We start from the raw sequence: 21,437 nt of genomic DNA, 5'->3' as shown, positions 1-21,437 counted from the left end.
CTGAAAATGCCTGTTTTGCTACATTCCTCTGTTTTCTCAGGAATTATGATGTGTTTATGCTCTCAGGTGCTCGTTTGAAGTCAGACTATAACATGTTGTTCATGTTCTATGTCCTTCTGAGACACAGCCTATTCATTCATGCCCTCTGCAGTAGACACGCAAGTCACAAAAAAACACAACTGAAACAATAGATGCTCCTCACTGACTTTATAAATTGATAAAGCAACGCTAATGATGCTAAATTAACAAACAAACTTGTGGTAATGCTGAAAATAGCAGACTGCTGACCACTCTGCAAAGCACTTGAAAATGCAGAAAGTACACATTTCTGAGTAACCTAATGAATATTTAATAAATTACTTTGGACATATTTATGCATCTTGAATCAGCAACATGGGATGAAACTAACTCAGAAATATTGGCTGAGTGACTCCTTTCAGAGATAAATATAAAGCCAAGATTAGCTCACGAGTGCATTTTATTGTCTGACAGAGGAAGTTGTCGGACGAGTGGCAGCAAACCTAAAGGCGTGCACACAGCACCCTTACAGAAGTTCTAATTCAGCTGAATAAGTGAAAACACTCGCAGTGGGGCTGAAAAGAATCCATGTTCAGGTCCCATTTGATTTAAAATAGTTTATCTGCAGGCTGGCCTGGTTGCTGCTAAGAAACACAGCTGGTGTAAGTTTCATGATTACAGTACACAGTACACATGTGTTCAATCTCTCCTTAAATATTCACATGGGAATCTGCACTGAGCCCGAGGAGCCATGCCTTCTTGTCAGACTCCATCCAACCCTGCAATAAATCTAAGTAGCCTCTCTGGAAAACATTTTCCAGCAGGGGAATTTCTGCCAAAAGCAGAACTCATATCATTGACAGAAATAGTATTTTGATTGTTTATTAGATAAAAACGGGACTCTTCAGGTCGCAATGATACATAATAAAGTCAGAATGAATTTTTTTTTGCCGAAGCAAAACAAACTGTATGATGCAGGATTTTTATATATTTTATCTTTTACAATACCAGGTTTAGTTTTAGATATGTAATGTGAAGTTGAATAACGGAGACACATCGTGGATTTTTAAGATGCTCTGTCATTTCTTTTTTTTTTTTAAATCATGATCTCTTTTATTGAGAAAGCAATTGAACATAACAGTAGTATGGCTTTGTTTTCACATTTTTTAACTTATAATTGAAAGGGGAAAAAAGAGCGAGAAAAAGTTGCTGCTCTGTCATTTCATTAATATATTCAAATAATGTTTCCTGTTGTGTTATATAATGAAAAACACTGTTAACTGATAGGCTGTAATATCAGTGCATGTGTATATACTGCCTGCCTGTTGATCATTATCCAAAATGAAATGAACAACAGCAAACATTTAAGCCACAACACGACATAAAATATGTTTTTATAGCCAATGGAAATGGAGTTCCAGAGGAAGAGTTTGCCTTTCTAGTACACAGCTATAGGTTTTTCATTAGTGCTGGATAAAATGGACAGAAGGCACAACTGCCCACTCTTAAATCCAGAGGTTTTGTTGCCTAAACTTAATAAAATAAAAAATGAAAGCAACAAAATATAAGTAATAATCAAAAATAGGTTAAAAAAAGTGGATCAACCTTGACTATAGACTGTATATAAAAGATGAAAATAGCCACCGTGACATCACTGACCAGTTTTTGGTCTCTTCCATGATTTTGCTTTGGAGCCCAAAGTGATTGTGGTTGCAATACATAGAGAAACAGCCAATTGTAAGATGCCCAAGGATTTGAAAAATCATGTTGATATTAGTGTGTTGATTTTGTCTCTTCTAGTTTTACAGCCAGTGAAGCCACCACACCACCAGCGTCCCCACCAGCCCATCCTGCCTCGTCTGGAGCGGGACGAGAACCGTAGAAATTTCCTCCCTCAGCCCTCACCTGAAAGTATGTTCAAACAACCCATCACATCACTCAACAAGCTAAAACTGGTATTTTTTAAAACTTCATGTACCCTATAAATTAGATCAGTCCCATATGTGCCAAGGCCAAATGCCACATTAACTCCAAGCTAGAGTAATAAAAAACAGCTTGAAGCACAAGAATAACAAGAGCTCTTGTGTATTTTGCTAAGACCCCACATAGCCGTGATCTCAACAATCGGTCTGACATTAAGAGAAAAAAGAACTTGATACCTTTGACATTTCAGTATATGCAACACTTTATAACTGCACAGCAGAAGTGTGGCTAACGTCCTTGAGAATAATATCATTGCAGAGAGAATCTGTAGACTGCAGCTGTCTTTGGTTATGGCTCCATCTTTGGGGTCAAAGTTTTTGGCATCAGTCATTGTGAGTCCTAGTTTTGGCACTGGGACCACATTCACAGAGGAACTGTGGCAAGTTCTTTGAGTTACTGAGAACAACCTACTTGCCAAGTACCTTTAAAAAGAAACATGTGATAGTACAACCTTTAGTGTTGACGTACCTTCAGTGTGGCTCTCATCCAAGCCTATGTGTGATGACCCACTCCATCCTTCCCTCCTTTTGGCTTTGAGTGGCAGGTCACATCTGTTAGCATGGGGCTCCTGTGCCTGTGCACTATCAACGTCCTCAGCGCTCAGTTGTTTCTTACCCCTGAGAAAACTGCACACACCTTATTCACCCATTTACACAAATGATTGTACTAACCACACACGATGGTTAGTTTAGCGTCTCTTCTTGTGTCTTTCATTTAAAATAAATAGTCTATTAATAAGTATGTGTGTACGTCTCCCTTTTTGTCTTGTGGCCCGTTTTTGGCAAGTGGGGGTTCATCCGGGATGAATTTATTACAATGGCCATTTTTGGCTGTCACAAAAGGATCACTATCTTCTAAATGGCAGAAACATGAATTAAAGACTAATTAATGTTTTTCATCTAATTCCACGGGGTGTATTTCTATGAGACATATTTTTATTTATGTCTGCAATTGTCTAACTAATTTGCGGTTGCCATATCCTTCAGGGCATTGTGGCAAATGCAAGCGGGTTAAAGGTCGACGAGAACGCCAGAGACAGTATTGCCAGAAGGACTTTGGTAAGACTACATATTCTATTTTTGCTGTTTTTAGTGGCTTGTTACCACATACAGCTGTATTAGTATCGCTATTTTATTTTAGTTTTCCGGGCAAGAGTCCTTTTGAAGCTGCAACGAGGTGAGGAAACTCGTTACGACGTCCAGATCATCCACACCTACCGGAACCGGTTCCGCCTGGAGCACCGGGAGTTCCTGTGGGTCCCTAATGTGTGCGACTGCCCTAACCTGGAAGTAGGGAAACAGTATATCTTTATGGCGCGACGTCACATTAATTATGAGCGCACATTAAACCGAATTCTGCTTGAAGAGGAGAGCTATGTGGTGCCATACAGACCCAGAGAGGATGAACTGCTATGGCCGCTTGAAAGGCTCTGCAGCAACAGAGGACCCAAACAGAACTGAGGGGATGCGGGTTGTCGCACACTTTACTCAGATATAACATTTCTGGACCTTTAAACCAACATCAGATTCCTTGTGATGCATGTATTCCAGAAATACTGAGAGTCCACGATTATTTAAAAGCCTGATCAGCTTACTGTACAATTTAGAGCACTTTAGGTGACGCTTGTGCCACCTTTAAAAACACCAAAGAGAAGAACTGACTGAAATGGCCTTTTTATTGTGGCTATTTCCCACAGCCATCATATATTTTTATATTATATTTGTTTTTGTGTAAAAGAAGAATCCACTTTGAATAATTTTCTCCTTTTTCTCTTTAGTATTTCTGAAAAAATGCCTAAAAACCAGAATTTTGTCTGACAGGAAGCACATGGCGGTAGCTGTGGTTTCAAAATAACTTCTGATCCTATCAAAGTCTGTGGGAGAATGGCTCAGTCACCTATTTTGGGTTGTTCTGAATATATGTTTTGATCTGTTTTGTAAATCTTGGTCATACTATTTTCAAATAGCATATGTGATATGAAACCTCCAGCTTATTGCAAAGCTGGGTTTCCAACAATCACGTTTTCAGATGCTAATCCTGGGATGTTGATGTGAACGATCTCACCTGGAATAAGGTATACTGTGTGCCAAACTCAGCTCTGTGGAGCAGCTGCTGCTCACCTGCTTTAGACTAGTCATAGTGCCAGAGGCGGGGCACACCCAGACAGGTTGCCAGTCTGTCAGTGGGCTGAGAAGCAGGATACCATAATAACAAGCCATAATTAGTGAACATGAGTGGACCGATATCAGCTGAACAACTGAAGGTTGTTCACCAGTGCATTATGGAGGCACTGCAAAATATTTAATCCCAACAATGGGGCTGTTTCATTGTCTTTTTTTCTTGTTTGAAATAATTTATCTGAATTTCAGGAGTGGGACCACACCTCATACACTTACCCTCTGGTCCCACGGTTGTATGGTTTTCTTGCACATTTCCTTTCATTTTCACACTCGCCAACCCACACAATGCTTGGCCCAGAAGCTCCTGCCAGTTCTCCCTGAGGCCTTCCCCTGTCCACAGACTCAGGTCTAGTCTGAGGCCTTCCCCAGTCCACAGACTCAGGTCTAGAGCTATCTTTATTCCATCTGCCACTCTCTTTAAAGAAACACTGTCAATCTAATCAAGGATGTGGTTTTTCCAACATGGAGGTTTGGAAGTCTTTAAGAAGATTGACAGACTGGCTACCTGTCCAGAGTAAAAGTATTTCCAGTTCTTTTCACTGTGTAGTCCTTTCTCAGACAATAGACCAGAATATAATGCAGACACTAACTTCACTACTCAAACTGTGGTGTGACCTGTCCTTACACTACAGCTGAATCAGACAATGGGAAAAACCTGAAACAGCAGTCACGACAGACTGAATTAGATGCTTTATCTTTGACTGGTGATATCTAATAACAGATTGTTTCACAGTGTTCATGTATGAAAAATAAGCTTTAATCATAACACAATGTTTTTGTGTAAGCTGTGTAATGTCTTTCATAACGTTGCTTATTTGCTGTATTCATTTGTTAGAGTATGTTAAATCAGGTCTGGCCTTTGATACTTACAGAAAATAAATATACAGTATTTTATTGTGTGGCGCTGATTAGCTACAAATGTACTACAATATAACTGATTATAACTGTTTTAAGAAACCTTGTAATGAGTTAAATGGTTGAACTCTGCTTATTGTGTTGTGGATTAAAAATATCATATTTGCTTTTGAACCTAATATACTGTATGTATATGTGCCAAAGAGACTCTCTTTGTCTTTATAATGTGCGTGTGTATTCAAAGACCAACCAATGTAAAATAACAAATGAGAAAAAATTAACATCCGTAAGAAAACTGTATTTACAAAAACCCTTTACATCTACACCAAAGGAAGCACTAAACAGTGGCTAATACAACTTTATACACACACACACACACACACACACACACACACATATATATAATATATATATATATATATATTAGGGGTGCAACAATACTCGTATCGATATTGAACCGTTCGATACAGTGCTTTTGGTACGCATATGTATCGAACAATACAAAATTTTTAATTTATTTTATCAACTTTCCTTCTGCTCTCTTTGTTGAGCGCTCAGTGGATCTGCGCTCGACAGTCCAGCCTAGGCAGAGTAGTCGAACACAGATTCACTAAGTGCAGGGCAAGCTAGCCAGACAGAAGTTAAGCTCTCATTGCAACATGGCAAATTGAACCTCACCCACCCTCATTCAGATCTGGCGTTTGGAACTATTTTGGTTTTCATGTGAAGTATGACCCTGAAGGTAAGCGCGTCATGGACAAAAGTAAAACAGTATGTCAGATGTGCCACGCAACGCTCAATTACATGGGTGGGAACTAGTGGTTAGCGCAGTTAGCTCGTTAAGGTGTTGACTGTCCAGCCCCACGCACGGGCGATAGCTCGTTAACGGAGATTTGCCGTGTTGTGGCATTAACGTCATTTCAGATTAACGCTGACAGCACTAGTGGGAACACAACGAATATGACTGCACATTTACTCCGACATCATCCTAGTGCAAAGACAAGTGGAAGCAGACAAAAACAACAAGCAGGCATGCTACAAACTTTACCCGAGTCATTTAGACAGCCGTTAGCACATGATTCTCATTATGGGGACCTGATATGTTTAATATGCTGCTGAGAATATAGCCCAGAAGAAGCGTATAGTATAGCTTTTATTTTGGAAAGAGAAATTTCTTTGTAATAAACTCTGTTTTCCAAAGATGAGTGATTTCTCGATCAGATAGATTCATTTTTTTATTACTTTGTTGTTTCAGCAACATTAAATTTAAAAACTGTACTTTTGAGTTAAAATATATTTATAATTTTAACAAAAGACAAATTAAAAAGGCATGAACATTTTTTTTGTATCGAAAAAATATCGAACCGTGACACCAAAGTATCGAACTGAACCAAACCGTGAATTTTGTGTATCGTTGCACCCCTAATATATATTTATTGTTTTTTACTAAGCCTGGTTCCTGCTCATTAACTGTATGTGAGTCATCACAGACACTTGGCTCAGTTTCCCTTTATTTGAACAGGGACTATTGGAAACCAGTCCTAGGCTTCATATGCTTACATCAACGAGACCTTTTGTGGGATGGAGCGGGGCTTATGTTAGGTGCACAACATATTTCAAACTCGCTCTTGCAGACATGATTACTTCATTTGAAGGCATGAGACAGGAAGCTTCTATCCCTTCTGCATTTTTAATACTTTTTAAGCATTCCTGGATTTATTTTTTTAAGTTTTTAAAATTGCTTCACAATTTGCAAAAATAAATGTAAACAATAAATAAATGTATCTGGATAATTATTGTGAAATACAGAAGTGAATTATGTCTTTTTAACATGTCTTCAGTTAATCGTTAAAAAAAATCATGTAATTCTACTTAGCTGCCTCTCAATTGTTCTAGTAAACTTTGTCTCAGAGTATTTAAAGATCAGATTCTGATGAAACAATGCAGACATGATCTTTTTCAGAATTTAATTTAACACATGAACAAATCTTTCTTTGGGTTTGTGTGGGAAACAAGAATCAAGAGCTGCTGCATCAAACAGAAGTGGGAAGCTATGAATGAATTAAAAGAATAAACTGATGTTGTTTGTACATTTTCTGGTTTTGTTAGCGCTACATGAAATAAAGCTCACATTCTGTGCTGGATGGATTTGTTTTGACACGTTTATTGAGTAGGGATGGGTATTGAAAGCCGGTTCTTGTTGAGAACCGGTTCCCACTGTTTAATTTCCTTGGAATTGTTTGCCATTTTTGCAAACGATTCCCTTATCGATTCCAGTCGCCCCGAATGACGTCACCACATTGCGGAGCGTCATTTACCTGGCAGGAAACATGGCGGCTCAAACACTCTAAATTATGATTATACTTTATGAGAACTGATGACAACAGGGCAACTTGCAATACTTATAAAGTAGATATGTCATTTAAGGTGTGGAAACACTACGAATATGCAAAAGCATTTGCTCACAAAACACGCGATGACCTTAAATGAATGTCGTGTTTTTAATTCCACTCCGGACTCGTGAATCTCAACCCAGCAGCAGCGGTAACGTTTGCACGTCCTCTCCCGTTAATGCGGCAGATAAATAATCAACTAACAGTGCATATTATGTTAGCGCAATCTGCCTTATTACAAAACCTGCCATTACTGAGCATTTAGGTGACCATGATGAGAGAGACAGACAGAGTCTGGCTCAGACGCTGGCAGTTCTCGCTGCAGTCTACTGGTAGCGTCTCCTTTCAGGCCAGGACAGACGAATGTCACCGAGCAGTGACTAAGTTTGTGGTCAAAGGCTTGAACCCATTTGCCACAGCAGATACCCTCGATTTTCGGTAGGTGAATGTGTTTAATTGTAGGCAGGGACATTACTGGATATTCTTGTGTAATTGCTACAGAATAATTTATGTTATACTTTGTTATTGCTACAGAAGAATATTTATTTTATTATTTTACATTTACAATTTTTTTTCCTGGGGACCCTGTGACACCCATTGAAGAGCCATAGGTTGTGGATCTCTTAAGATCTCACTGTTGGGTTTGTAAGGCCATGTTACTGCTAAATTTCTATCTTGTTCAAAGAGCAGATATAAAACAAAGTTCTAAGCTAATCGACCTTAGTGTTCTCCTTTTTTAAAAAGAATCGATAAGAGAATCGATAAAGAATCGAATCGTTAAACAGAATCGAAAATGGAATCGGAATCGTGAAAATCTTATCAATACCCATCCCTATTGAGAAGATCACCAACACTTTTGTGTCTGTGCATTAACAAACTAAAGCCAGAAGTTTACTGGCTTTAGCTTACCTTTACAACTGGCAGCATGGGGAAAAGCTAGGCTGGAAAAGCTAGGCTAATGTGTTAGCGATTTCTAACCAAGATGTTAAGCTAAAAAGAACGGGTTTTTTAGGGTGTGTTTGCAGCTACCATCTGGTTAACCGAGACTGGAGAATCCCTCATGTTGGACTGGCAACCACACACATCAGGAAGTGGTAACTGGCCTCACAATGAAGGAGCTGATTACTGCTATGCTACTGCTATAGCAGTTACGCCCTGCACCGACCACTACAGACATTGAGGCATGTTTGTGGAGCGTCTACATTGTCTTCAAATTGGATGAAGTTAACTAATAAAAGATAAAAGGTTAGTTATTAATAATGTAAATTTGAAGATTTTCACATGGGTCTGTAGGGAATGCCTTGTTTTATATGGAGCCAGTCTCATGTGCATTTTTCTTTCTTTCAAGATGACTGGATTATGCTTTTTTGTATGTATGCATGACGTTATTTTAGATGAAAGATGAGTGTGTCAAGTGTAGTTATGTGTAATGTGACCTTTTTTTCAGGTTTGCAGTTGTATGCGGAGGAGAGAGATTAGATGTACAAAAAGATTCAAAGTTACTGCACAGATTGAACTGTAAATGTGTCGGTAGGAAAACGTGTTGTTTTATAGGTAGTTCTTAAACTGTTTGTGTTTTTGCAGAATTTGAAAGATTTGTTCATGCTCCATAACCCTCAATTATTTGTCAGAGGGCTAAAAAGGCTCTGTGCTTTAGGGCAAATTCTTTATTTGTTATACATGAAAAAGTTTTAAATGTTAGGGACATGCGCCTCTGAAATAGTAATCTAGCAAATACATAAACAGTGTTCTCTCTTACAATTTTAAGTGTCTACATGCTGCAAAAATAATAAAAATACTAAAATTAAACATTCAAAATCTTTACACCTACCCTCTTACTGCGATTCCCAGTATACTGAGTGAGAGTTCACTTCTGATCCCTTTGGCAATTCATATTGTAATGTGCTTCTAAACCACAGTTATGTCCTTATTAGTGGTTTAGGGTATCAAGCCTGTGACATCAGGCCTGTGCCCAGTTCTTCACATGTCAGCAGGGGCACCACCCGTGGGTTTCTCTCACAACACCGTGAGTCTTTGACCCCTCACCCCAGTGACCTCCACGCCTGAAAATTTCCTCCTGCTGGGCAACACGGGGAGGCCCTCCGACACCTGACCTCTTGTCCACTCTCCTCCTGCCAGGCTACTTCCTGAGTGTCAGACACTGACGGTGACATGGCGGGACGATGTTGAGCGGCGTTTGATGCGCGAGCGGCGAGGTCTGGATTCGTTCTGACAGCTGCACAAAGGGCCCAGCAGGAGCCAGAGGTAGAGGATCACACAGGCCCAGCAGGACGACATCTTCACCCAGAAGGTAGACCAGCTGCCGTGGGTGAAAGTGGTCTCCAGCACTGCTGACTCGTAACTGGGGAGAAGACGGCACAGATTACAAAAGAAACATCTCAGAAATGTAAAATATATATGTATGAGAACAATGTCTAGAACTGTCACTTACTAACCTGAACCAGTTAGTGAGGGTCATCATGACGTACAGCGAGGCCAGGAAGAAGACAAAATGAAAGAAGAAGTAGCTGTAAGCCACCCTCTGCGTCTCGTTGTGAATAACCTTCTGACAGCCTTTGTTCTCGTCATCAATCGCAAAATCTTCTTCAGCTGGAAGATTACAAGTGATATGCTGGTTACTGCAGAACCATCATTCCACTGTAGCATCAACTGTGAGGCATAGTTAGGATTACACAACAGCAAAGGTGTTTTTTTCTTCTGCACACACAATCATTTATGAGAGAGAGCACTGAGTCACAGTGAGCATGGTTGAAACATGGCAAAGAACCACCTGGCCTACCATAATCTGCATTTAGTAAACAAGTGGAAAACATTATTCAACTGTAACATTTGTATCATCAAGTGTAAGGATTGGCTAACAATGGTTGCAGCTTTTGTATTTAAACTCAATTAATAAATCTCCAGTGCCCATCAGCGGGACAACGTTAGCTCCTGATGTCAGGTGTCAGTTTCAAAAGTCTGCCGTTGCTGTTGGTGATCCTGGATCGAGCTGGTCTTTAGAAGAACTGCAAGTGCTTCAACATAGAGTTTACATTTGCAAACTTCTTGTTAAAGACTGACACAATTTGATACCAACCTCTTAAATCCTCAGTTTTAAGGGAGTTAATTTAGTTGCAAAAGGAGTTTTTAAATGGTCAAATGTAGCATAAGGACCAAATGAAACCAGGTTAAGTGTTTTAGTACACACCTTCTTCTTCTTCAGGGCAGCAGAAACAGCATGTAGCTTTCTGGAACTCATAGCGGTAAACTTTGATCATCCAAAATGGCCCGAACACCTCTGCCAGGTAGGAAGCTTCATTACTGGAGGGAAATTAGACATCAACACATTTGTTGCCCCAGCAGAGAGGAAATGTAAAATGCAATGCACGCTTACAGGACATTTTCAGTCACTTCTTTGTATCATGCAGATACTCTGTCTAAAGATGAAGTGTTTACTCACCATGCAAAGAGCACACAGCAGTACATGATGGCGGCTCCAATTATGGCCACAGCGTTGCCTTCTTTCTGGATGCCATCTTGTCCCACACTGGGGTAACAGACGGTCATGTTCATGCCCTGGTACACAACTGACACAAAGATAACACAGCATGCTAAGTTTTACCATCGCATCACACCAGGAAACTCAAACGCTGGTTTATATAATGTATGAATGGCTGAACACTGACAGTACAGTTTCAGAAGATGAAACAATATCACAATTTATATTTTAAAAAAAAGAGAGAAATCTTTATTATCAGAATACTTTATTAATCCCTGAGGAAATGATACGGTCACAGTTCCTCCAACACAGTGAGCACAGTAACTGACTCAATATTAAAATATGACATTTTTTCAAAGGACTCTCGATCTATTGTGTACTGATTTTAAATAAACACAATAATAACATGGACTGAACCACCACCCACTACCACGTTATATAGCCTCTGTAGAAATTATCCACATATTTCACTTAGCTTAACTGCACTACTGCAAATGCTGTAAAATACGATAATTATAATTCTACAACTGTTTGCAACTGTATATAACTGTTTATTAATACAATTGTATATCTACAATCTGTATAGTTTCCATATTTTGAACCATATGTATAAGCTAACATAGCCTGTACACTCACTACAGCTGTAGCCTGTACATACTTATAGTATATTCATAACATACCTTCATACCATGTGCATTGTACCATACCTATAATAGATCCATATTCTGTAATATATCTATATTATTGCTAAAGCAGTTTGTGGATGGATGCAAACTGCATTTCGTTGCCTTGTACTTGTGACGTGTGCAATGACAATAGACATGAATTCTATTCTAATTCTAATCCTTAGCTACGGTGGCCGCTGTAGGACCAAGAGCCCTGGCCAGCGTTGATCTGCAGTGAGTTTAGCCTGTCAGGCTGCTGTTTACCTCAACTGTGCACATCTGCTCAGTCTTGCTCACAACAATGATACAAGTCGAGGAGTCAGTGACGCTCATTTGCTGAACATCTTCAGCTTTTCTGTTGTTAGCTGCTATTAGCCGGCCTTCACGAAACTTTTCTTCTCTAAACTCTCATTTGTCCAGAGGATCACATGACCAATCTGGTGACAATAAGTAACTGCAGCAATATCAAGAATAAATAAGCATATTTATGCACAGGAATTAAAACACCGTGCCATTTGGTGATGTAATTTTGTGTAGTTAAAATAATTTTGTTAGAAATTGTTCCACAAATTATGTGGCCAGACGTTTGATCTGTTAGGAGAATTATTTACGCAAAGCAAATGTTCTGATTTGTTATTTTTGAACAGTAAAAAGGATGGTTTGCAGTTATTACAGTTCTTGTTGTCTAAGGTGTTGTTGTATCCAAATCAGAGTAACTAAGAAATGAAGCAGAAACTGTTGGCACCTGTCCCAGCTTGTTTTCATAACCTGTGGTTACCGCTCTCGCTCTCTACAGTGTGCACACACTTTGATGTTTAAACTGCACTTTAAATAAAACTGTAAAAAACTGACTTCTGCCAACCTGCACTGTGCGTTCTAAGGGGGATTGGGGGGGGGGGGGGGGTAGCGCACCAACGAAAGAAGGACTATACCCCCACTGCTGGGGTAGAGGGCTGGCACGTTGTAGTAGCAGTTCAGCAGTGTTCTCACAGGCCCGCTAAATGCAGAATATTTCCTGTGGTTTTAGCAGAAAGCAAAGCTGCAAGAAAGAATTTGATGAAACTGCTTTGAGAGTTTTGTGCTGTAAATGTGTGGGGGGTCATATGATTGTTGGGCTTTTCTCTGTATCTATGAAGCGCCTTGAGGCGACATTTGTTGTGATTTGGCGCTATATAAATAAAATTGAATTGAATTGAATTAATATTTTTCAGCTGTCATGGCACACCACGTGGAAATTTTAGTTCACTCTTATCAAAAGCTGTGAGCATCATCCTGCTCATAACCTTCTTCCTCGTTGTGCAATACGTATTTGACATGGATTATTTTTGCTCATGCAGTCCGGGTTTACATGTAAATGATGCAGTCTTCATGGCTGGGCCTCCTTTTATCCTCAGCATGTTAGTCGTGCGAATGGAGTCTCTCTAAGTTTATCAAACTTAGAAACAATGAATAGGAAGGGTAGGCAGTTAATAGAAATCCCTGTCTCTGGATTCGGCAGAGACACATAGACTAGCTGCCATGTGCTTTCATACCAGACCCAATGGTTCAAATTTGCAGAGGCAGTGATGAAAAGTATTTTGGGGTTTAAATTATTTTACTAAATAATGACATGAAACCATCTGCATTCTGTGTAAAACGCAGAATATATTATGTTTTCATAGACTACAGATATCAAAAGTGAAAGTATAAAAGTGCGGGTTGTAACCCACCCACCTAAAAACACAGCAGACACAATAACATCCCTCTGTTATCATATGAAAAACACTCTCACATTAGCAGTGCACAAAGCTGGATGAAATCAAGTCTCAAAGCTGAACTGTTCTTCTACTACATCAAGAGTTTTTGACATTTTTCAGCAAGCATGACTCACCATGTCGAGCTGCTTCAAAAACTTTTTTCATCCTTAACTAAAGCTGTGAGCATCATCCTGCTCATAGTCACTTTCTTTGTCCTTCAGTACTTATTGGACATGGACTATGTTTGTTCCTGCAATCCACATTCACATATAACTGGTGCAGTCTTCATGGCTCTCCCACCTTTAATCCTCAGTTGTTTAGTCACCTTAATTGAGTCTTTCTACAAAAAGACGATTTATTATCAGCGCTATTGTAGTTGTGGTAATTACATGCAGCTTTTTGGCTTTTTTTCAGCCAAATATCTCTTTCTGACTGGCATTTGGGCAGGCGCTGTTCTGCTTGAGGGTGACTGGTACATCTGTCTGATAACAAACATTGGTAGAAACCACAGAGGAATCGCTTGTAAGGAGAATCTGACAAATGAGGAAAAGCACACCAAAGCTACATATAAGAATGAGTCAGTGGTAAGTAAATAAAATAAGATAAAATGCGTTTCTCTAACAGCTCTACCATACAGATGTATTTATATAGATTTAGATATATATTCATAGATATCTTTGGCAGTTGTGCATTTCATGTAACATACAGATAAATAAGCTTTAACATTTTCCTGCCTTCCCTTTTAGGACATTGGCTTTGGTGTTTTGAGTGTGCTTTTCATTATTTGGAATATCTACGAATTTTGGAAACCCATTTGTATTATGAGACGGTTCAACAAGAACATCAAGTCCTCATGGTGCCCCTCATACTACAGATGGGTGTACGAAGAACTTCTTTCAGAGGAGGTGAGCAACCACTTGAAAGAGCTCAAAAATATAGCAGAAGAAAAAGCAAAGAAACTCTGTGAAGGATACTTGAATCACATTCGAAAAGCTGAGCTGCAGACACAAACAGAAAATCACCATAGCAACCGTTCCATTCATTCTAACAGTAATGACGAGCCTAATCCCAATAACAGTGAAACTGACGCCGTCAGTACCGACACCCTCTTTCCCAAGAGTGACGCCGCTAATCCTAACAGCAATGCTGAGCAAAATTCAGAAACTGACACTTTGGTTGCCTGGCATGTAATTTCTGAACCATATTTCTACCTGAACGATTACACTCAGGTGGGGCAGAGCTGAAAACAATGTTACTGTGACCAAAATAAGCTTCACAGAGACTGTTGTTGGTTCTTGCATTAGTCTCCATTTAGTTTCAAAAGTTTTTTAAACTTTAATGCTTGTTTCAAAGTCTCTGCACACTCTGTTCAGTACGTCCTCGGTACGCTGTTCTAATACTGGTGAACCTGCTTTTACCTCCAAGCTGCTGAAACAATGTAATAAATCACATTATATGGTGCTTTAACATTATCAACATTATCAGAATTTAAAACCAAAGACATTCCTATTTATCCGTACCAGTCAGTCATTATGTTTGTTTTTACTATTTTACTTTAAATGTAACATTTTTTAAAGTTTTTAACAGTTTTACTTCTACTCTTTTTTGTTGGTTTTGTTGTGTGGTTATTATCATTTTTACTGGTGTATTGTTGTGTTAGTAAGGGTCTTGTCAACGTTCTGTTTATACATTTAAATCAAGGTTTATTCTCTTGTTGCATTTGTGTTTTTTATAAATCACTGTTTTTACACACATGCAGTATAACTAATATTTTCTTTTCTTTCGTTCATTGAACTTTGGAATATTAATAGAAAGCTACTTACACAGATCTTACTCTGGCTCTTTGACTGGCAGCTGAGTTTTATATCTTCCTATCAGGTTCATTTAAGTGACTCTTTAACTATATCTATAGATAAATCATGATGGCACAGTCTGATATAAATGTAATATATGTAAAGTGTTATTAGTAAATACAGAGAATTGTATCGTCATAGAAATACTGACAATGGTAACAAAGTCTGTGTGAGTAACAACTTTGTAACTAAATTCATTCTCTTTTCTTCTGTTCAACATTGTCAGCTGAGCAACTTAAACGAATAAATGTCTCATACTTCCTGCTGCAGTCTTGGTTTTTATTAATGCAACAACAAAACAGGGACAAGGTGCCACATGCAGGACAAACACTGTGTCATAGCTGCCGTATATAATCTCTGCTGAAGCTTTCATATGTGCAGCTTGTTCAACTCTGCTGTCCACACTTTAAGCTGCTTCTCATCACTGACATTGTACAAAATGTCAAATGCAGATGTTTCTACTCTTACTGATGTTTAGTCTCTTTAACACCGCTGGAGGTGTGAACTCCAGACCCGGGCCCCACAAAGACAGACAAACAAGTACACTCAGATCAGGAGTTGCCAAAGCAGCAAGAGCATGTCTCCCTCTTTGAGTTGTGTCTTTTCAGTCACTAATTCTTTCTCTCAGAAACACACAGATTACTCTGTGTGTGTCACGGTGAGCTCAAAGAGCAGAATAAGCCTTCTAGGAACACACAACTCAAACAAAGGCCGAAGAAGAGAGTAACGAGACCCCCCACACACACACACGTGCGCGCACACGCACACACACACACACACGTGCACACACACATGTGCGCGCACACACACACATAGCTGGACTGGCCATCGGCCCACTGGGCATGGTGATTTTTCGTTTTTATGTGCCGATGGGTTTTGGGGTTTTTTTGTTTTCGTTTTTTCCCCATAACGGTATAAACACTGAAAGGTGGTGGATTGGCCAGATGCTGGGAGATGTGTAAAAATAACTCAATTGTTTGGTGGTGGCTATTGCGGAGCTTCCACAGATTCAGTAACATTAGCAAGTGGTGGAGGCCAGCAGATGCAACACGCTGGCAGGTGGATGACGGAAAGGCAGGAGGAGCAGAGACCCGAGGCGGTGAACTGAACTCCAGGTAAGAAGTTATGACCTGCAGTCTATCTGGGTCAGATATAAACCAAGTTTAGGTGGAGTTTATTTTCGTTGTGCTGACTTTTTACAGTCAGTTACAACAACTCGTACTGCGTACTAGCTAGCATGATGGAGTTTCTATACTGCTGGGTGGGTGCTATGATGTTACTGATGTTGAACTTGTTTTATCTTATTTTATTTATAAGGTTAGTTATTAGAGTTTCCAACCGTCCTGTAAAAAACGGAATAGTCTGGTATTCAGAGAAAATATTGCGCGTTTGGTATTGAGGTGAGAAGGAACACAGTTTGTCCCGGACACAAAGCTGGAGTTATTCTGTGTCTTTGCTGTCAGCTGCATCTTCTTCTCTCATTCTCTCCCCTCTCTCTCCCGTTTCTACTTCAATCATAAAACTGATCAATGATCAGCTGATCGGCTTTTCTCTCTTGTTTGTTTATCGCCCACTTTGTGCCAGAAAGAGGAAACCAGTGGATGTCGCTAAACAACACCAGCACGTTTAAGCTTGATCAGCTGTTGTTAGAATTTATTTAATATTAATTTCTAGTATCAGCTGATGTTTGTTGGAGCCACAGCTGTAAAGCTGCTGGTCATGATGTCGGTTTGGTTATCTGGTGAGAGGGAAACATGAAGAAGATGGAAGAAGATGAAACCAGGAGATGTTCTTACTGAATCATCAGAGCTGAACAGGTGATGGAGAAACAGGTTTACCCTTTAGGTCAGCGGTCTCCAACCTTTTTTGTACCACGGACCGGATTATGCCCGACAATATTTTCACGGACCGGCCTTTAATGTGTCGCGGATAAATACAACAAAATAAAACTAGTACCGGTACCGAAAAAAAGAAGATTTATTCATAACACACGTGAAAAGACCCAGGAAAACCGAGTAAACGATAAAAACGATAACAAAATAACGCTGAAAACCGATAAAAACCCTGAAAACCATACATTTCACAGCTGAGCCTCAACTCTTGCGGCCCGGTACCAAACGACTCACGGAGGCCCGGGGGTTGGGGACCGCTGCTTTAGGTGACATAAATGAGTTGAAGGGAAGTTATGAACTGTTTCTGAGGGACTAAGAACACCAGGATCCTTTTTTTATGTAGCTGACAGCTGGTAACTGCAGTCTAGCAAAGTTTTGCCAGGGGGCAGGTAGGGCATTAACAGGGAGAGGGGGGCACAAAGAAATACTTTTCTTTCTTATTCTCATTTAAAATGTCTAGCTTTTAATAAATAATTATTTGAATCTTACAACAAACGTTTTCATCTGATGCCAAATGTATAGAAATCCATTATTGTACATAGTCATTTTTTTTAGGCTCCCAGAAGTAGCCAAGTACTGTATATGATGCCAGTATTTTCCCACATTTTCTAGATACTGTACCAGTACTGGTACTGGTACTGGTATTGGTCTGGGTCAACTTTGCTAGCGAGAGACAGAGAGAGGCGTTGAAAGGCTGCTCCAATAGGAACGTTGCTGTCCTGTCGGTGGCGCTGTCACTTGGTGTTCGCTCGCTCTGTGGTATAGTATCGCTTCCTGTTCCTGCTCAAACACAGTGGTGTTTCTGAGTAGCTTATTTGCTTAGCAGTTTAATTAACAACTTTTAAATACATTCTTTTTTTTTCCACAGTATAATCTTCACGTGCTTCATCCGAAGCACACTTTCTGTGTACTCACTACCTAATTTATAGCCAAAGTATTCACTCACTGTCTCTGTACTGTTTCGCTAGCTTAGCTCGTAGCCGACCCGTTAGCACCATGGCTACTTCACCTGTCCCTTCTGCACTTTCTTGCTCATTGTGTCAGATGTTTAGTTACTCCTCGGCCTCCTTTAGCAGTAATGATATCTGTAACAAATGTAGCATATTTGCAGCTCTGGAGGCCAGGATTACTGATCTGGAGACTCGGCTTTGCACCCTTCTCTCACCCTTAGCTAGCCAGGCCCCTGTAGCTGGTGCAGCCGAAGATAGCGTAGGCCCCGCTAGCTGTTCCCCGGCAAATCCCAAGCAGCTGCGGAAAGAAGGCGGCTGGGTAACGGTGAGGAGGAAGCATAGTCCTAAACAGAAGCCCCAGGTACACCACCAACCCGTTCATGTGTCTAACCGTTTTTCCCCACTCGGTGACACACCCGCTGGGGGTCAAACTCTGGTAATTGGTGATTCTGTTCTCAGACATGTGAAGCTAGAGACACCGGCAACCATAGTCAATTGTCTTCCAGGGGCCAGAGCAGGCGACATTGAAGGAAATTTAAAACTGCTGGCTAAGGGTAAACGTAAATTCAGTAAAATCATAATTCACGTCGGCAGTAATGACACCCGGTTACGCCAATCGGAGGTCACTAAAATCAATATTGAATCGGTGTGTAACTTTGCCAAAACAATGTCGGACTCTGTAGTTTTCTCTGGTCTGGCCCAGAAATGATGTGGGCTTCATAGATAATTGGCAAACCTTCTGGAGGAAACCTGGTCTTGTTAGGAGAGATGGCATCCATCCCACTTTGATGGAGCAGCTCTCATTTCTAGAAATATCGACAAATTTATTAAACCCCTCAAAACATGACTATCCAGAGTTGGGACCAGGAAGCAGAGTTGCAGTCTTACACGCCTCTCTGCAGCTTCTCTCCTCCTGCTACCCCCCCAAAAACCCATCTCCATAGAGACTGTGTCAGCTTCCAAAAAGACAAAAAACAAACTAAAAACCAGCAACAAACAACTTAAACATTTACAAAGAAAGAACAATACAGTATCCACATCTGAACCAAAGAGTAAAACAGTGAAATGTGGATTATTAAATATTAGGTCTCTCTCCTCCAAGTCTCTGTTAGTACATGACTTAATAAATGATCAACAAATTGATTTACTCTGCCTTACAGAAACCTGGTTGCAGCAGGATGATTATGTTAGTTTAAATGAATCAACACCCCCGAGTCATTCTAACTACCAGAAATCTCGAAGCACAGGTCGAGGGGGCGGTTTGGCAGCAATTTTTCACACCAGTCTATTAATTAATGAAAGACCAAGACAGACTTTTAATTCATTTGAAAGCCTGATGCTTAACATTGTCCACCCCAGCTGTGAAACTCAGAAACCAGTCTTACTTGTTATCATCTATCGTCCACCTGGGCCTTACACAGAGTTTCTGTCTGATTTCTCAGACTTTATATCTAATTTAGTTCTGAGCTCAGATAAAATAATTATTGTGGGTGATTTTAACATCCATGTTGATGCTAAAAATGACAGCCTCAACATGGCATTTAATCTGTTGTTAGACTCAATTGGTTTCTCTCAAAATGTAACAGAACCCACCCACCACTTTAATCACACTCTAGATCTTGTTTTAACATATGGCATAGAAACTGAACATTTAACAGTGTTTCCTGAAAACCCTCTCCTGTCTGATCATTTCTTGATAACATTTACATTTACAATAATCGATTACGCAGCAGTGGAGAGTAGACTTTATCAAAGTAGATGTCTTTCTGAAAGCGCTGTAACTAAGTTTAAGAATATAATCCAGCCACTGTTATCATCGTCAATGCCCTGTACCAACACAGAGCAGAGCAGCTATCTGAACGCTACCCCAACAGAGGTCGATTATCTTGTTAATAATTTCACCTCCTCACTACGTACGACTCTGGATACTGTAGCTCCAGTGAAAACTAAGGTCTCTAATCAGAAGTACCTGACCCCGTGGTATAATTCTCAAACACGTACCCTAAAGCAGATGACTCGTAATCTGGAGAGGAAATGGCGTGTCACAAATTTAGAGGATCATCATTTAGCCTGGAGAAATAGTTTGTTGCTTTATAAGAAAGCCCTCCGCAAAGCCAGAACAGCTTACTACTCATCACTGATTGAAGAAAATAAGAACAACCCCAGGTTTCTCTTCAGCACTGTAGCCAGGCTGACAAAAAGTCAGAGCTCTTTTGAGCTAACCATCCCTTTAACGTTAACTAGTGATGACTTCATGAACTTCTTCACAAATAAAATTTTTATCATTAGAGAACAAATTACCAATAATCATCCCACAGATGTAATATTATCTACAGCTACTCTTAGTACCATTGATGTTAAGTTAGACTCTTTTTCTCCAATCGATCTTTCTGAGTTAACTTCAATAATTACTTCCTCCAAACCATCAACGTGTCTTTTAGACCCCATTGGATGGCCACTAACTTTCTGCTTCTTAACTCAGATAAAACTGAGGTCATTGTACTCGGCGCTGAAAAGCTTAGAAATATGGTATCTAACCAGATTCTTACTCTGGATGGCATTACCTTGGCCTCCAGTAACACTGTGAGGAACCTTGGAGTCATTTTTGACCAGGATATGTCCTTCAACGCACATATTAAACAAATATGTAAGACTGCGTTCTTCCATTTGCGCAACATCTCTAAAATTAGAAATATCCTGTCTCAGAGTGATGCTGAAAAACTAGTTCATGCATTTATTACTTCCAGGCTGGACTACTGCAATTCATTATTATCAGGATGTCCAAAAAACTCACTGAAAAGCCTTCAGTTAATCCAAAATGCTGCAGCAAGAGTCCTGACAGGGACTAGAAAGAGAGAGCATATTTCTCCTGTTTTGGCTTCCCTTCATTGACTTCCTGTTAAATCCAGAATTGAATTCAAAATCCTGCTCCTCACATACAAGGTCTTAAATAATCAGGCCCCATCTTATCTTAATGACCTTGTAGTACCATATTACCCTATTAGAGCACTTCGCTCCCACTCTGCAGGCCTACTTGTTGTTCCTAGAGTATTTAAAAGTAGAATGGGAGGGAGAGCCTTCAGTTTTCAGGCCCCTCTCCTGTGGAACCAGCTTCCAGTTTGGATTCGGGAGACAGACACTATCTCTACTTTTAAGATTAGGCTTAAAACTTTCCTTTTTGCTAAAGCATATAGTTAGGGCTGGACCAGGTGACCCTGAATCCTCCCTTAGTTATGCTGCAATAGATGTAGGCTGCCGGGGGATTCCCATGATGCATTGAGTTTTTCCTTTCCAGTCACCTTTCTCACTCACTATGTGTTAATAGACCTCTCTGTATTGAATCATATCTGTTATTAATCTCTGTTTCTCTTCCACAGCATGTCTTTTATCCTGTCTTCCTTCTCTCACCCCAA

The 21,437-nt window shown here is 39.9% G+C and overlaps 2 protein-coding genes across 3 annotated transcripts in view; one reads left to right on the top strand and one right to left on the bottom strand.

The window, feature by feature from the left end:
* Positions 1 to 5,210, top strand: part of adamtsl5 (ADAMTS like 5) — a 58,675-nt gene extending 53,465 nt beyond the window's left edge. For both annotated transcript variants that reach the window (XM_087841928.1, XM_087841924.1), the window contains 3 exons: positions 1,819 to 1,929; positions 2,988 to 3,059; positions 3,142 to 5,210. In XM_087841928.1, the coding sequence (XP_087698054.1) occupies positions 1,819 to 1,929; positions 2,988 to 3,059; positions 3,142 to 3,461 (503 nt within the window). In that variant the 3' untranslated portion in view covers positions 3,462 to 5,210. The remainder of the gene's footprint in view (positions 1 to 1,818; positions 1,930 to 2,987; positions 3,060 to 3,141) is intronic.
* A 2,001-nt stretch (positions 5,211 to 7,211) lies between these two features.
* Positions 7,212 to 21,437, bottom strand: part of serinc4 (serine incorporator 4) — a 29,330-nt gene continuing 15,104 nt past the window's right edge. Inside the window, exons 8-11 of the mRNA XM_006804444.2 lie at positions 10,890 to 11,016; positions 10,638 to 10,750; positions 9,886 to 10,039; positions 7,212 to 9,791 (exon numbers count right to left, since the gene is read on the bottom strand). Coding sequence (XP_006804507.1) covers positions 9,584 to 9,791; positions 9,886 to 10,039; positions 10,638 to 10,750; positions 10,890 to 11,016 — 602 coding nt within the window. The 3' untranslated portion in view covers positions 7,212 to 9,583. The remainder of the gene's footprint in view (positions 9,792 to 9,885; positions 10,040 to 10,637; positions 10,751 to 10,889; positions 11,017 to 21,437) is intronic.

Source organism: Neolamprologus brichardi, chromosome 1, assembly GCF_056152115.1.
Source record: "Neolamprologus brichardi isolate AB-2024 chromosome 1, ASM5615211v1, whole genome shotgun sequence".
Classification (NCBI taxonomy): domain Eukaryota; kingdom Metazoa; phylum Chordata; class Actinopteri; order Cichliformes; family Cichlidae; genus Neolamprologus; species Neolamprologus brichardi.
Note: the sequence above shows the minus strand (reverse complement) of the source record. Positions and strands in the feature narration are given on the sequence as shown.